General features: G+C 45.2%; 1 protein-coding gene across 10 annotated transcripts in view; it reads right to left on the bottom strand.

Annotated features, from left to right (window-relative positions):
• TBL1XR1 (TBL1X/Y related 1) overlaps positions 1–16,442 on the bottom strand; it is a 198,616-nt gene that overhangs the window by 26,994 nt on the left and 155,180 nt on the right. For 8 of the 10 annotated variants that reach the window (XR_013233410.1, XM_077348359.1, XM_077348356.1 and 5 more), the window contains 2 exons: positions 7,315–7,460; positions 3,657–3,876 (listed from right to left, as the gene is read on the bottom strand). Coding sequence is in view for 9 of the 10 variants with exons in the window: in XM_077348359.1 (XP_077204474.1) it covers positions 3,657–3,876; positions 7,315–7,460 (366 nt within the window). In the remaining variant the exon portion in view is untranslated. Of the gene's footprint in view, positions 1–3,656; positions 3,877–7,314; positions 7,461–8,941; positions 9,042–16,442 lie in introns of those variants that run through there. The other 2 variants (XM_077348358.1, XM_077348357.1) reach the window with 2 other exon arrangements.

Below are 16,442 nucleotides of genomic sequence, written 5' to 3'. Positions count from 1 at the left end.
CTTCCCCGATCTTCATTAGCTACCCAGTGAGCTGACGTGCCTCACATCCTCATCCCTTGCTGACTCACTGCCAGCCTAAACGTTACCAAGGAAACAGGGGATTCCCAGTCCCGTATTCCTCTCATAATGGCGAAGGAGGGGGGCATTGGCCAGGGAGGACTGCCAGATGGGAGGAGGGCTGCTTTCCTGCCCCCACCCGGCCCCCCATTTTTATTTTCAGAATTGATTTTATCAACATTGTAATCTGCCTGGAGTCTTTTGGGGGAAAGGAATAAAAATGGAAACATAAATAAATGTCTTCTATACGATAATTTCTCCTCCCTCCAGCCAGTCTTTTGAACAGGAAATCAGCCTGGCCGGGAGGGGGAAGCCCTGACTCACCAGGAACCAGAGGAATTAAGAACATAAGCAGAAGAGCCATGCCGAAGTGGACCAAGGGCCCATCAAGCCCAGCATCCTGTTTGTTTAAACCCTTTATATCCCGCCCTTACTTGTTGTTGGAGGTGGCTTACAATAGCAGTTAAAGAGATTTTCAAACAATAAAATAGCCAACCCCAAATCTCGCTCTCCCCCAAAAGAGAGATGCCTGCCATTCAAACCCCCTCAAAAGCCCTAGCAAACAGACAGGCCTTGCAACACCCCCTGAGGATCACTGCGAGGGAGCCCCTCCCCTCTTTTAGGTGCCCGCACAGTGGGGTTGACCAGTTGCCTCTAAGACGCCCACAAGATGGATGGCTGCAACAGCCTCCTCCCACTCGTGCCCTCCAGCAACTGCTATAAAAAGGCAGAATACCTCTGGTACTGGAGAGAACAGAGAGAGTTATGCTTCCGTCCATTCTACCTAGACGTCCTTACTAGTAAGCAGCCCAGTGCCTGCTCCTGAGCCTCCCCTGACTGTTGCACTAGGGACGTGGCTTAGGCTTTTAGGAAGAGGCAACAGATTAACCCCCTTGCGTGCAAGCTCCTTTCCTGCTGATCCACTGGGCACCCCAGGAAGGCGCCTGAATCATGCATAGCCCACCTTCAACCCCAAAGGAATCTTCCCCATAGACCCCTTTCTTCGGATGACACTATCAAGGACACTGGGCCTTTCAGAGCAGGGTGGGATTTTCAATCCAGGCCTCTCCGATGACAGAGATAATTTCAGTGTTAATCTTTAAATCAATATCCAACTAAGCTCCTTGTTCTACTGGGCCTATATGAGCCCACATCCAGATAATATACTTTCTACTATTTAACAGAAAAGTTTTTTCCCATTCGATTGATATTTTTTTCTACCTCTCAGACTATTGCATGGCCTTTTAACTAGAGGAAGAAGAAGAGTTGGTTTTGATATGCCACTTTCCCCTACCAGGAATCTCAAAACGGTTCACAATCTCCTTCCCTTCCTCTCCCTGCAACAGACACCCTGGGAGGTAGGTGGGGCTGAGAGAGACCTGCTATTGTTGTTCTGTGAGAACAACACTATCAGGGCTGTGACTAGCTCAGTGTCACCCAACTGGCTGCATGTGGGGGAGCAGGGAATTTGCTAGATTAGGAGCTGCCACTACACCAAGCTGCACAGAGAGTGCAGCAACATACATCTCACTCAAGGACTGTGTATATTCATCAGTTTGCTTGTAGAAAATGTAGGCATTTTAACTTTCAGTTCCATAATCACTGTACATTTTACATGCCAGTTTAATTATGAATTATGCGTTTTACACTGTTAAAGGAGCAAAATAAATTTGGGTTTGATAAGGAAGTGTGGGATATATTTAAATTTTTACTCTAATTTCTCTGCCCCAACCCCCAAGAAAAGAAGCAACAACGAACAAAAAACTCTTCCCCGTAACAACAGAACATCCAGAAATTTTACATCTCAGGCGCTTCATGAAGTGGACACAGGCTCAGCGAGATCACAGTCCCCCAAAACCAAGCAGGCAGATATACCCTTGCTGGCACACGAGGACAAGACACATTTCAGAGTGGAAGATGTCAGCTGTGTGAACTGGCCTAGAGCGTTATGGCCTCAAAGTGCTTGCTGAGAGTCTGTTTACTCATGCGAGACACTTAGTAAGAGAGACAGAAAAATGTCTGTGGTTTGCGTGGTCTTACTGCAAACAGTCAACATCAGGGACAACATCAACATTTTTAAGGAAGACCAAGTGCAAAATCATTTGCAAATGAAGTTCAACAACATTTGCAAGATGACATGTATGTGTTTATAACCATATAATAATTAATTGGGGGAGGGGAGCTTGTTGATAAACTGTTGGGAACTGGGAAGGTTACAGAAGGGGCAATTGCTTTCTGAACAAAGCTTAGCAAATGAAGAGGCAGGAGAAGAAATGAATCAGAACGACAGGAGGCAAAGCAAGGTTAAGATGAACTAGAAACGGAGCATTTGACATCTGTTCAGCCTTGCTTTAGCAGATTGAGGACGCAGAGAGCTACGTGGAGACCCCACCAACCACAAGAAGATGGGCTACCACTGTTTGCCTGCCCAGGCAGAACCTAGACATCCTGTGCATGAGTTCTTCAGATTCAGTAGTGTGGTATGGCACTGTAGTACCCATGCATGTGAAGTAAGTTAGTTTGTTTGTATTTTGACTTCTATATCGCCAGTCCCAAATGGCTCATGGTGGACCTCCCTCGGGCCAGGAATCTCCAATACATTTATACCCACAGAGCAAAGAGCCCTGCGTGGGCAGGGGGACATAAGGAGATAGGCTGTCCCACATATATGAGGGCCCCAGACCACAGATGGCCTTAAAGGTTAATACCAAAACCTTGATCTGGGCTACAACCGGTAACCAAAGCAGCTGCCTCAACACAGGCTGAATATGGGCCCTAAAAGATGTACCCACCAGGATCCTAGCTAAGTTAAGTAGCTGTGAGTGTCCTGCACAGTGAAGGGGGTTGGACTACATGACCCTGGAGGTCCCTTCCAACTCTATGATTCTATAAGGAGGACACTTCTTCCAAACACGTCTGCTTGCGACATCATCTTTCCGTGATATTTCAGAGGGGCCTTTTAAAAAATACAGAAGTGCTCAGGGCAATGACTCGGTGGGGAAAAAGAGGGAAAAAAATTCAAGGTTTGTAACTGAGGAAGCAGAGTTGCCACAGTGATGAGAAGAAAAATACAATTAGTGTTTGGCAGCTTTGACAGCAGCCCTGCATATATTCTCTTCCCTTCTGACTCCCCTTCAGAGTGAGAGCAATGTGATGCATTGAACATTCTCCTTGCTCTCAGTTGGCTTGATTGGCCCTCAGGCATTCTAGTGCTTGACCCAACCGGATAGCTATATGACATTGCTATTTTCCCCACTTAATTAGTGAATCGTTCCGGGAACAAAAAGGTCTCCACCTTCCCATCCAAATAATGCTGAAACAGCGACAAAGGGAACAGTGCATAAATGCCTGGAAGATGAAGGTAAAAGAAAGAGATTTGGGGAAGAACACGTGCCAGTACATTTGGTCCTGGTAACGTATGCTGGGCGTAATGATCAAACACTCACAGCTCAATTCTAGACATCACGTGAGGATGTGCTAGTGTTGCTTGAAGATGAAAATGAACTGCCGGTTGAAGTTTCATAAGCAGTTTATTACCCATGGAATTTTCGACCTATGCGTGACCACAAGTGGGTCAAACTCTCCAAAGGTGAACTCACTTGCGATGGTGTGGGCTCCATTTTCTTCCCCGTTTGCGGTGTTTTCACCGTTTTTCGTAGACCCCTGCTGGTTCGGAGGAGCGGCCGCGGCTGCAGCTGCAGCCTGTTGCTGCGCAAGCTTGTCTCTGTAGGCCTGCTGTCTTGTCTGCACCACATCTGGCATTACGGCGTCTATCAGTGAGAGAGACTCTATCGGCCGGCCGTCAAATAAAGTACCATCCTGTTGGAGATTGAGAAGCGGAGGAGAAAAAGCCGGCGTTTAAGAACATGTTCGATTTGCAGAAGGAAAGCAGGACAACGTTTTTAAAAATCATATATTCGTAATATTTTAATATATATATATATATATTTGGTAACAACAATCCTGAGCACTTTCCCCTAATTTTACAGAAGATAAACGATGGGTTGGACCCACTATAGGGACATTCCAAGGCCTGTAAATCTTCTCCTTCCCTAGCAACCAGTTGCAACACTAGGAAGCTTTATTCCTGATGTTGTAAGCAATGCATGGAGCAAGAGTCATGTGGGCCAGAGGGATCCACTGAGAACTGGAGTAGAATTGCTGCCTTCTTCATCTTTTGCCAGTGGAGCTTCATTCATGGAGGAAGCCCTCTTACCTCCTCCCCAGTGCAAACTCCTGTATATCCCCAGTGCAAACTCACCTGTATATTATTCCACATGGGTCTTACAGACCTGGGACTACAACACTGCCAGTGTCAGACATGGATGCTGGGAAGATCAGCTACTCGCCACTGATAGGTTGCAGGATCCAACCCATTGTGTATACTTGAGATAGACCCCAAACAAAGAAAGCTTCCAGATAAATTTGAACTTAGGTTTCTAAGGTTCAATGCCCTTATTGGCTGAATTCCCCCGTTGGCTGCTTCTTGTTGCCTCTGAACTCAAGTGCCATCGATGCTCAAGTAAAAACAGACAGACAACACATGGGTCACGAAAGGCACATAAGAGCTGCCAATGATACACAAATATTAATTCTATTTTCTAAATGTATTTATAGCCCACTTCTTTTGCTGAGGCTCAAGGTAGATTATGCAGCTTGAGATGATGCTGCCAATAGCATGAGGCAGTGCTCTTTAGAGGCATCTGTTGCATCAGGTAGAAATCTGCCTAATGGAAGACAAATGACCCTGACAAGGTTCCTGGGTTGTATGCTGCTCATCCAAAATACCCAGAAATAAAATGAATGAGTTCCTCCACAACAAAAGATTACATTGAAGGGAGTCCCAGTGACAGTTGAAGGCAATTTCTTGATCCATGGACATATAAAAGCCATGGAGACAAGATGATTCCTAGGTGCTATCTATGAAATACATTTTTATCACACTCCTCCCAAAGGACCTCATAGAATCACATGTGGTTTTCCCTTCCTCCATTTTATCTTCTCAACGACCCTATGAAGTAGGACAGGGTGAGAGAACGTGACTGGCTCCCCAAGGTCATTCAAGTGAGCTTTGTGACACTGTGGGGATTTGAGCCTGGGCTTCTGAGATCCTAGCCAGACACCCTAAGCCTCTCACTATAGTTTGGTGTTTGTGCAAATATAAGCCGTCCGTCTACTGCTCCTGCAAACCCATGCTGCTTTAGCAGTTTTATAACACAGGAGGGGCTGAGGATATATTTAATTGTCACACCAATGCCAGCCCTTCCTTTACCCTGGGAGTAAATAATAGCTGAGCTAATGCATTCTCACAAAGAATAACTCAGACCTTGCTTACGGAGAGGACTAAATGAATACATGTAGTGTGTTTCTGAGGGTGTGAACGCTTTTTTAGATAATTCAAAACCTTGCAGGTCCCGCTTACAAGTGGTCTTATGAAAGTTGACTGTTTTAAAGGTCTGTTTTGGGAAACTCTTTGTGATGGGCAGCCCCCATGCCTTGACTGGCAGTCTAGCTTCCTTGTCACAGCAAGCTGAGAACACTCCATCTCTTCCACCACAAAGGCAGAAGAGTGGGCTGTAAAATGCAGTGGAAACATTTACTTGGCTGCTGGAGCTTCGCAGACATATCCCAAAAGACTCTTTCGACAAGACGTAGACAAGTCAGACCACCAATGCAGAACCAAGGGAGCTTTCTAGAGATGAAAACCTGCTAAGCTCCAGATCTAGACAGCTGTAATGTAATGCCATGTAATTCCTCCCCTCCACACCCCCACCCTTAGGATCAGACAAAATAACACAACTGCACTGGGTAGTTGGGTTAGAGTGTCAGATTAGGATCTGGGAGACCTGATTCAGGGTCATCCACTGAGGGCCAGGATTGTAACCCGCTACAAGCCCTTGAAGAGTGGCGGGATAGAAAGCTAATCATAAATAAATAATGGATCCATGGCACTGCTTCTCAGCCTAAAATACTTTGCAAGGTGGTTGTTGGGAAGATAAAACTGAGGAGGGGAGAACATGCTGTAAGCCGCTTTGGGTCCCCATTGAAGAGAAGAGCAGGCTATAAATGTCTACACAATAAATAAATCAGAATGTAAATTTTTGAGGTCCTTAAAGGATGTATGTGATTGTTCAGGCCCTGATCTTAAGGCGTCACCTACAACCTACGTAGAATTCCAGGCAGATCTGAATAAAGCAGTGCTGGTATCAGCCTGGTGAAAATATTTAAAAAGTCATTGAGTCAATGCCTTTGCACCAAGTACAAAACCACATGTATTTTAGAAGTCTGAGAGCTTAAGAAAAACATTGTAGTTGTAACAAGAAAACCAGAGATTAATTTTGGATAACGCACTAAGTAGAGAGACAGTGGAAGCCAGATTGGGTAATATTTCCTGGGAGTAAGAGAGCAATTCTATAAACACAATTTCTTTGCAGGACATTTCTTTCCAGATGAAGAGCATTTCTCTTTGTTGGCTAAATTCAGGTATTTCTGTATTACGCAAAGCCTTTGGAAATACCTGAATTTGGAGAAAAAGAGACGAATGCTTTGACTGAAGCCAGATGGTCTGCGAACCACTCTAAATGATCAGCAGTGTGATAAAAAACCCAAAACAAAATGCAATTGCTATGTGGTACACCTACACCACAATCCTGAGAACAGCAGCCAAAGTTGAGGATGAATGAGTGTACTGATTTGAACCCTTAGACGGTTTTATAAACCTTCATAGTAAAATGTTTAGTGAAATTAAAGTGGGTGGGGAATTCTAGTATGACTGAAAAGTGTAAGACTGTTAAGAAGGGGGGAAGGGGGATGTTGGGAGGGAGTTGAATGCATTTTTTCTACGAAAGATAACAGAGAAAAATGACGGTAAAGAGGACTGTGGATGAACCAGGGACCAGACGTGACATGGATTAGAATTATTTAGCAACTGCCTTTTTGTTTATTTTACTTACGGCACCTAGATTCTGTCCTTTGCAATACCCAGAAATTGTGACTTGTAGAAACAGAGTTTATTTAACGTAAGAGAGTCTATACAATTCCTCCCCCATCAGCCTGACCACATGACATGCTATTGAGTGGCACCACTTTGAGGTTGGCTTAAGGTATCCCGTGTGTGAGAGACAGAAAGGCTGGGTCTTACCCAAAGTGCTGGCAGGAACAGAAAAAGGGGGGGGGGTTGGCTAGTCTAGCCTTCAATGTGACAAAGACCACAGCATGCAATGCCCATAAATGCAAGTCAACAAGAGTTCTCCTTACCTCATTAATACTGACTTCCGCCTCTACATACTGCAGACCTTTCTGGATGATGGAGATCAAAGCAGCTGGGGGCACCAGAGCACCGTTGATGTTAGACTGGCTGATATGGCTCTCAATACCAAAGGTGAATGCTGAATGAGAAAACCCTAGAGACAAGGGGGAGGTTATAAGGATGTGCTCATCCACACAGAAAACTTTACATGGTTCTGTGTCCCCTTTCTCCCCCCCCCCTCCCCCCGCCCCAGAACACCACTTTTCTAATCCCTGTTGGGATGGACAGTTGCTGTAGGTCAGAGGTAGTCAAACTGCGGCCCACCAGATGTCCATGGACTACAATTCCCAGGAGCCCCTGCCAGCGAATGGAATTGTAGTCCATGGACATCTGGAGGGCTGCAGTTTGACTACCCCTGCTGTAGGTGGTGAGGCAGAGATTGATCCCTGTTGTGTGGTCTTTCCAATACATCAGGTTTTCCCAATGGGGGTTTCGTGAAACCCTGGGGTTTCTCAACAGGCCCAGAAGGGTTTCAATGATCAGGTGGGAATTAATTTTTCATATATTTTAATTTTTTAACAATATTTATCAGTATATGACCATATATGACCATGTTAACCTGCCCCCTCCCCAATGGCCAATAAGGGGCCTGAAGAGAGTGGAAAGGGGAGGGGCCCTGGCCATAAAAAGAGAACATTCAAATTTGGCAGTTTGATAAAGCCAATATTTTATAATTATTGCTTACAGTCCACTTCCCTTTCCAAAATCACCGGATTCCCTTATCAGAACCACCGGAAGCTACAGCTATACCACTATGTCTTGCTGTGCAACCTCCAAATCCCAATTCAGAATCCGGGCTTGGAAGGCAGAGAACTCAGCATGGCTGGAGAACTAAAATGGAGTTGAACCTCTCCCAGCTCCTCTTATCCCTTCGTCACATGCCCCATCCTTCCCTTGAGTGAGTGAAGCAGACTCAGAAGGCCACAGATGTCTTGTCCTCACTGTTTTCTGCTTGACACCAACCTCCAGCGGCTTTCTGAAATGGGGAGTCCTGACGTGACGCCCTTCTCCACTCAACCACCCTCTCTACACCTTCTTCTCAAGTTCAGGGTCACAAATAGGCCAATCGACACATGCTGCTACCCTCCTCATTTCTTTTAAAATCCCAAGAGAGTTATGACTATTTCCCCTCTCAGGTCCTCCCTCTCAGTCACAGAAGACATCAGAAGACCAGGTAGCCTTTAATAACAGGCCCTCACTCAAACTCTTCACAGAGCTGTTGGGGTTGGAAGTTCAAACGCTGCTCCATTCCCACCCTGCTACCATTGACTCATATCCTAAATCATCTATAGCAGGGGTAGTCAACCTGTGGTCCTCCAGATGTCCATGGACTTCAATTCCCATGGGAATTGTAGTCCATGGACATCTGGAGGACCACAGGTTGACTACTCTTGATCTATAGCGCAGGAAATTTACTGGTCTGCATGTCTCTTTTCCTGAGACCCATAGCCCATTATTTATGGTTTGAAAGTAACAGGAAAGAAAGTAAAGTAAAGGGTATGACGTTTCCTTTCTACTAAACTTCAGAGCTGCTTCCCTATTCCAGCATTTGGGGATCTTCGGCTACAAACTGACTTTTCTTTCCAAGAGCTGTTCTCCACCCCAGCTTCACTCAGGCAGGCATACCCTTCCCTGTGCCCAACTCCCAACTGCCCTTCAACGGTCTCTCACTAACGTTCTGTCAGCTCTCATTGGTCGCTCTTAGGGAGAGGCGGAACCCAACCTGTCCGTCACATCGGAGTCCGCTAAATGGGGTCCATTTCTTTGTGTGCCTGTCTTCGTTTCTTTAAGAACTGCATAGGGCCAGGGAGGATGTGTCTGTGCGGGGGAGAATTAACTCCCAAGACAAAGCATTGGAATTCTGCACAAATTCCAGCACCAAGCACACACTGGCTTGACGAGTGAAGCAATTATAATTTTGTAAATGGGAGAATTAGTACGAGTAGATGCTAATGTGTTATTTATTTGCTCGTCTCGAAAAGGTAAATTTACCGCATCAAAGCGATCCCTCTGAAGCTGTTATGCTTTCCCTTCATGTGTTGTTAAGGATGTCACAAATTTCCCCTTGGGGGACAATATTCGCTGTTGCTCATGGACAGCAGGAACAAAGATGTTGCATATATAACGCGGATGATGGGGAAAAAATTAATTTCAGATATGCTGCAAGTGACAATGGGAGAGTGATCACAATGCAGAAACCAGGATGGGCTACAGAAATGACTGGCGTCTCAAAGGGCAGAAGGGACATTCAGCTCCTATCCTAATAGTGACTCCCACCCAGTGTGGTAGTTTATTTTCTCATACATGGAGATCTGTGTACTCACTCAGCCTTGCAGACTTTTGGAATACTGCAGTGTGGTTATTTCCATACACACACACACAACCCACCCCAAAGTTTCAATGGAATTCTTATATTTGATAACTGTTTGTGGCTTTGTACATTTTCCCCTTCAGAACAACTCCGATTCTGTGTTTGGAATAAAATATATACATAAAAAAAAATAGAGACCTGTTTCCCGAACTAGACTGGTTTTATGGCATACCTTGGAGGTTTCTAGAGATCAGCCTTCAGGAGACTTACTACAGGCTTACTTAGTGTAGGACAGGGATTCTCAAGCAGTGTACCCAGGGTGCACCATGGCCTATTGGAATCTTTAAATAATAATGATGATGATGATGATGATGATGATATTTCAAACTCCTTTATACAGTCAGGTAAGTCAACCTGCCACCTCCCAAAGTGGACAATGATGGGCCTGGAAGAAGTGGGAATGAGAGGGATCCCAATCATTCCTTTGCTGGCCGAGGCTCATACCACTTTGTTTTAACTCGTGGGTGGCAGAGGGGCCTTCCTCAAGCTCCAGGACTTTGGTGGTGTCTGCAGCTGGCCGCTAGGATGCAGGAGGCTGCTGGTGGACTCCAGGTCTTGGATAGCGGGAAGAGTCACCTTTTCTGGCCTGGCACCCGCCTTTGGCCAGGTGCTAGGCAACAGAAGACCTCTGGCGAGCTCTGGGCCTTGGGTGGTGGGGAGAGGGGCCTGGCTCAAAGAGCTTTATTTGTAGAGGGTTTAAAAAAAAAGAGTTTGGAGTTGACCGTGATTTTTGTGTCTGCATCTGCGTGTGTGGGGGGGTGAATTCTGGGTGACGTGCCTCTTCCAGAGGATGAGACAGGGAAACGTGGCCAGCTGGCATTACAATCAAAGCCGGGGGGGGGAACCAGGTGTGCCTCCACGACTGAGAAAAGCTGGTGTGACGAAAATGAGTCTGGGGGCTCCTTCAGTGGGAAGAGAAACTGAGTCGAGGAAAATCAGAAGACGATCTCCCCACCCCCCTCATTATTTGGTAGTTGAGAGCATGTCTGCTTGGTCAATATGAAATGAAGATGGGCTCATCGGCATTAAGAAGGCGGACACTGTGACCACACAACCTAGGCAAGGCAGCCATCAAAGGCCCGGAGGCTTCTGTGGCAGGTAGGAGGCGGTTCTGCTCCTGAAGGGAAGAGCAGCCACGCAGCTGAGCCTTTGGGAATGCTGCTCCAGCGTCCACTTGCCTTCAAGAGGGATGGCATGCTGGAGGGAAGCAGAACAGGGGAGAGGGGAGTTCTGCTTCTGAGAGATAGCAGAGAGAGTGAAGGGTGGCTCTGCTTGGCACTGGGACAATGTGGTTTAGCTATATCTCCGGGAGAGAACAGACTATCCGATGGTTAGGCCAGTCTCTGGCAACAAGTGGACCTGGTGCCCTTTAGTTTGACTCCTGGGAGAGACCAGCTGGTATGGATGGAACCCTGTGAGTGTGAGAGGATCTGACCTAGTGACTAGTCAGCAAAAACCTGCTTATGCCTGAAAGCATTACAGAAAAACCAAACTACTCTCTGAAGTTTTATGAGTGTCCTGCATAGTGTGGGGGTTGTACTAGATGACCCAGGAGATCCCTTCCAACTCTATGATTCTAAGCCATAACTGTTTGCCAAAAAATAAATGAATGCACCTCTGCCAGGTGTGTCCACATGGAGATTTGTGCGGCTTGAAGCTAACCGTTAAATAAGTCTTCTGTGTTGTTTGTATGTAATCCTGGCCTCCTTAATCTCCTCACAGCACTGAACCCAAGGCCTAAAGATTCACGACCCCAGTAATGGAGGGAAAAGCTTATAGTTCGAAACAAATCTAGTTCCTTCCAAATCATCGGAGGCTGTGTCGGTCCTCTTAGTAGATAGAAACAGTCTGTCACAGCATCCTTTTTAAAAATTGTGGTGAAACATGGGGGGAAAGGTAGAACACAGGGACAACCAAGCAATGTTGGTGGCAAGCAATAATTATTGCATTATCAAGAGTATCTTGCTACGGAAGAAAAAGAAAGAGCCATCTAAAAGCAAAGCAACATGGTGCCTTGGCAGACAAGGACCTTATTCCACAACAGTAGCAGGACTCTTGAGAAGATAAAACCTTACTCCAGGTACTAAACAACCTGATTTACCAAAACAGCAAGAACTGGGACAAGGCTTCTTGTCTGGACATCAAGGCTTGGAAAAGCTCATACAGTATTAAAAATGTACAGCAGTCAATTCTTCCATCAGAAAAAAGTGCACAGCAGAGAATTACCAAAAATATTATTTTCCATTTTGGAATAAGTAAAATGTACCGCGACATATAACATTTCCCAGATCCGTCTCTTAGCTTCTGCATTGGGTACATTTGCCGTTTGCTGGTCTGAACTAAGGAATTTATACTCTTACATTCCAAAAATACGTCTATTCGTGCAATTCTATATGCTAAGGAAATTACATCTGCTGCATTTCATGTTGTTAACGCAGCTTTCGGTTTGATAGAAAAGTAAGTATTGCATATTGCATATATTTCTATCTCCCCCATCATGTTCATTTTTCCTTACCAAAAGACCCCCTGGAGATGGGGGAAATGTTCTTTTCCATTAGTTTCAAAGTGTCAAAAGAACCCAACTTTTTCAAAACTGAACCAAGGTTTTGGATCAGATTAGCTCGGGAACTTCTACCCTCTTTTTTCAGCTCCCCAGGTCATCAAGCACAAATGGCCTTTTCTCAGTACCAGCTCCTTCAGGTCCTTTACCCCAAGATGCAAGGGATCATGAACCTGTGACCTCAATACACGGAAAACATGGCCCCTCCAACTCTGTTGGGCCAATCTCAGCTGGGCTTCAGCACCAGTACTGGACATGCCCCAAAGATGGGGCTAGCAATTCAGTGGGGGTCAGGTGATTTAAAAAACCAACAGAGTCCGACCTGAATGTACAAAACTTCTAAGTCTTTCCCAGTCCAAGCATTGTACTGCTTAAGCATGGACAAGGCTACTCTTAGGCTGCGCATCCCCCCATCTGGATGCAGACTTCTAAAGCCACAGCACATTCATAGTTGGAGGTTTTGGCTATGGACCAGGCCTGCCATTCATGTTAAAACTGCAACGTAGAGGGCATTCTGTCTGCCATATTGCAAGCATGACTAGTATAGTGGTGTATTTCAAGGTTGCGTGCAACCTTCTGCGGCTTTGTGACTTTCTTACAGAGTGAGCATCATTGGACATTGTAAAAAAAAAATTTTTTTTAAGGACTTAAGGCTTTCCGTGATGAAACAGTTAAGGATCACCAGTCACAACTTCCCAAAACATTTAACAAGATTCGTAAAGACTAGGCAGAGGGGGGAAAGTGCTACTGAGTTGTAAACAAATTGCAGGTTTTTCAAGATGAGAGATGTTTAGAGGTGGTTTGCCATTGCCTGCCTCTATGAAGCAACCCTGGATTTCCTCTCTGGTCCCCCATCCAAGTACTCAGCAGGGCCAACCCTGCTTAGCAGTGAAGATTTCAAATCAAGAGACAAACAGACATGGTTTGCCACTGATTGCCTCTGCGCAGCAACCCTACATTTCCTGGGTGGTCTCCCATCCACATGCTATCTGGGCTGACCCCTTCTTAGATTCCAAGATTTGATGAGATCAGACTTGCCTGGACTCTCCATGTCAGGACAGGCAGAACAGAGGGCATGTGAATTATGGTATAGGAATATTACACTACCCTGCTGAGAAACAGTAGTGGAGCACATGGAGTAAGCGAACATGACTAAAGACGTTTCAGGTAGTGAGGCTCTTAAGACTGTACACTGTCAAGTCCAGCTGTGACAAAGGCCTGTTTCCAACCATCACTGGAAAGAATGTGTCTGTGTGCTCAGTTCTCTCCTGTGTCCTGGTCTTATGAGCACTAATGAATTGTGGTTACGCAGCACTGCTGCAGATTTATCCTGGAGACCCTCCTCAATTTACTGTTATGCACCTATGGCAGTTGTCTCCCTGAATAATGGCTTCACTTAAGACCACGTTCCCACAAAGCAACGCTTGCTTGAAAACGATTCATCAGATCAGTACTTTGGAAGGAGCTTTCAGGAGCCTGACTCACTCATTTTCTTGCAGCCGAGAGACAGAACAAATGCGTTCTCCGATTTAGGCAGAGTCAGACAGCATGATGGTTATGGAAGCCATGCAGAGGGAGAAGAAAAACTAAGTGGTCCCCCTCCCCCCTCCCCTAAAAATATTGCTCCAAAAGAGCATTTTGCATGAGATGACAGCTTAGAAGATGTAAGGGCCTGGCTGGGATCCAGCTAAAACTTGGACCTGGAGAGTACGTACTGAGCATGAACCAGTTCACAAGCCAAAATTCAGCACAAATTTGGCCCAGTTCAGAACTCTGAACTGATGTTCAGGAAAAGCACTGTCCCTGAAATTTACTGAAATTCTGCCTGGACCATTTAAACCTAACAATTGAGCAGTGTGTGTTCACAGCTGACCTGTTAGGTTGAGATGGCTGCCAGTCATTACACAGGTCTGTTTTGATTCCTCTTGCTTCCAAAGGGGAAGTAAAACAGATGGGTTAAATGGCTGCCAGCCATTTCAACCGAACAGCTGACATACACACCCAGGCCACTGTTCAACTGAAATGGCTGCAAGCAGTTTCAATGATCAATTTCACTTCTCCCTGCTTCCAAGCTAGGGAATGTGAAATGCCTAACACCTGATGGGCACACTCACCCCATTATTAAGCTGAAATGACTGGAAGCCATTAAACCTGCTTGTTTTGCACTCCTCCTCGCTTTCAATTGCAGGGGAGGGGGGAACAGACCAGTAAAATAGCTTGCTTTGATCTGAAAGTTTTCGTTTCACACCCATCCCTAGTGTGTACACTTCAGAGTCCCTGAAAATTGTCCAGTGCTGAGTCTGAAGCACAGCCATAATTACTCTGTTGGCCAGCTAAAGGCGGAAAAAGGTTCACAGTAATCCATACTAAAGGAAGGAGCCTGCAAAGGGCTATGGGACTCAAAGCTCTATTGACACTCATTAAAGTTCTGAGGCTTCTGGTTCAAGCTTCACTCTAGTGCATATGATAGTTTAATCTAGGGAGCTATTTTAATGATCTGCCTTCCTCTTCTCTGCACTACGATTTCAAACAATACGTTTTCAATTCCTTAAAGGTCGCTATTGGGAAATTCCAATTAACCCACGCTTCTGCATCTGTGCAGCTTGATCAATTGGAAAAGAAATAGAAAAGTGGGGGGGGGGACAGAGGTTGCTGCAGTATGGGCTCTTTACGCTGCTCTAAGAAAGAAGTTCATCAAGAAAGTGATCGTTTGGATACAAAATGCCAATGATTCTATCCCAGGTAATTCTGTCTGCATCAGGGAACAAGTGCAAAATTGTCACACTTTCGTGCTCCCGCAAAAAAAAAAAAAAAAAAAAAACACACACCCCTAGAAATTAATTACAGCAAAGGCAGTAAAAGGCATCCATACAAATAGTTTCATTTACAAAAAGTTCTCTATATATCCACCTGAAGCTTTTATGAGTTTTCTAATGCTCTTTGGCATTCATCTATAAAACTGGGCTGATTGCTTCAAGTCTCCGTCCTTGACAGGAGGCGTGTTTTCACACTTGCATAAAATGGGTAAAGCACACCAGGCTTCTACCTACAAAACAGGTGGCATTTGGTGCAGAGGAAAAGGTCCAGTGAAGCAGGAAGCAGTCCCGAGTTTCCAAAGGTTCATGAAACAGGGCAGCTGCCCCCAAACTTGGCGCGCCAAGTGTTGTAACTAAGCACCTGAAAGAACAAGCGGGGTGCCTAGAAAATAATAACAGACTCGTTTGGAACAAATTGTAGTTTATTTATTTATAATTATATTTATATCCCGCTGTTCACGGATGTCTCATGGCGGTTAAAAAATTTGCCCCAGACTTTTAAGAACGCCAATGAACCCTTTCTTCCAAATACTACTGGCTAATTGATGTTGTTAAGGGTTCAGGCCAGCAGAACTCTGCATTCAGCCACTAGCTTATAGTCGGACTGCTAAGCACCAAATTCTGGTTTATCCATAGTTTTAAAAACATTTTTGTTTTGCTCCTTTGGATGTAAAGATATGGGTGAAAAGTGTGTGGGTAATGGCAGATTAAATCTCTGCGAGATAAGAAGGTTTCTAGTAATTTAGGATAGAAGACCACAGCACTTTGCATAGGTCTTTGCCCCCCTCCCGAGGCTGCCTTAAGTATAATTAATCTGCAAAAGAACCAACATGCAAATAAAGGGTACTGGAATCTGGCCTTTTGGGGCACAGAGTTTGGGATTGCTTAATTTTTATGTGTTTAAGGACCGCAACTGATGTCCTAATAGAACTGTTGTCCTGAGATGCAATTGTCCTGAGATGCAATTACTGTGGGTCCTGCTTTATTTGTCCTCTCTACACTCATTTTTAAAATTTCATTTCTACTGGCATTAATGGGAAACAGATTCATGATGGTTTCATCCAACTGGAATGATATTCTCTGGAACTGGAATGAAATTCTCTGGAATCTGATCCCTCCCTCACCTTCTTGAATTTTGTAGTGAATTAAAATCCTGGCTATGCTGGACAAACAAAGGGAGGCAGCCAGCCGCTCCCCAAAAAGCATACTACGATGGTGTAGAAGAGTGTGCACCAAGGCTTGCGTTTGACAGACCTACAACTCCCTTGATACACACCGCACCTAGTCAAGCACATGCACAACCTTAAGATGCTGTAACAGCTTCTGCAA

This window comes from Paroedura picta, chromosome 8 (assembly GCF_049243985.1).
Source record: "Paroedura picta isolate Pp20150507F chromosome 8, Ppicta_v3.0, whole genome shotgun sequence".
Lineage (NCBI taxonomy): Eukaryota > Metazoa > Chordata > Lepidosauria > Squamata > Gekkonidae > Paroedura > Paroedura picta.
This window is presented reverse-complemented; position numbering and strand designations above follow the sequence as displayed.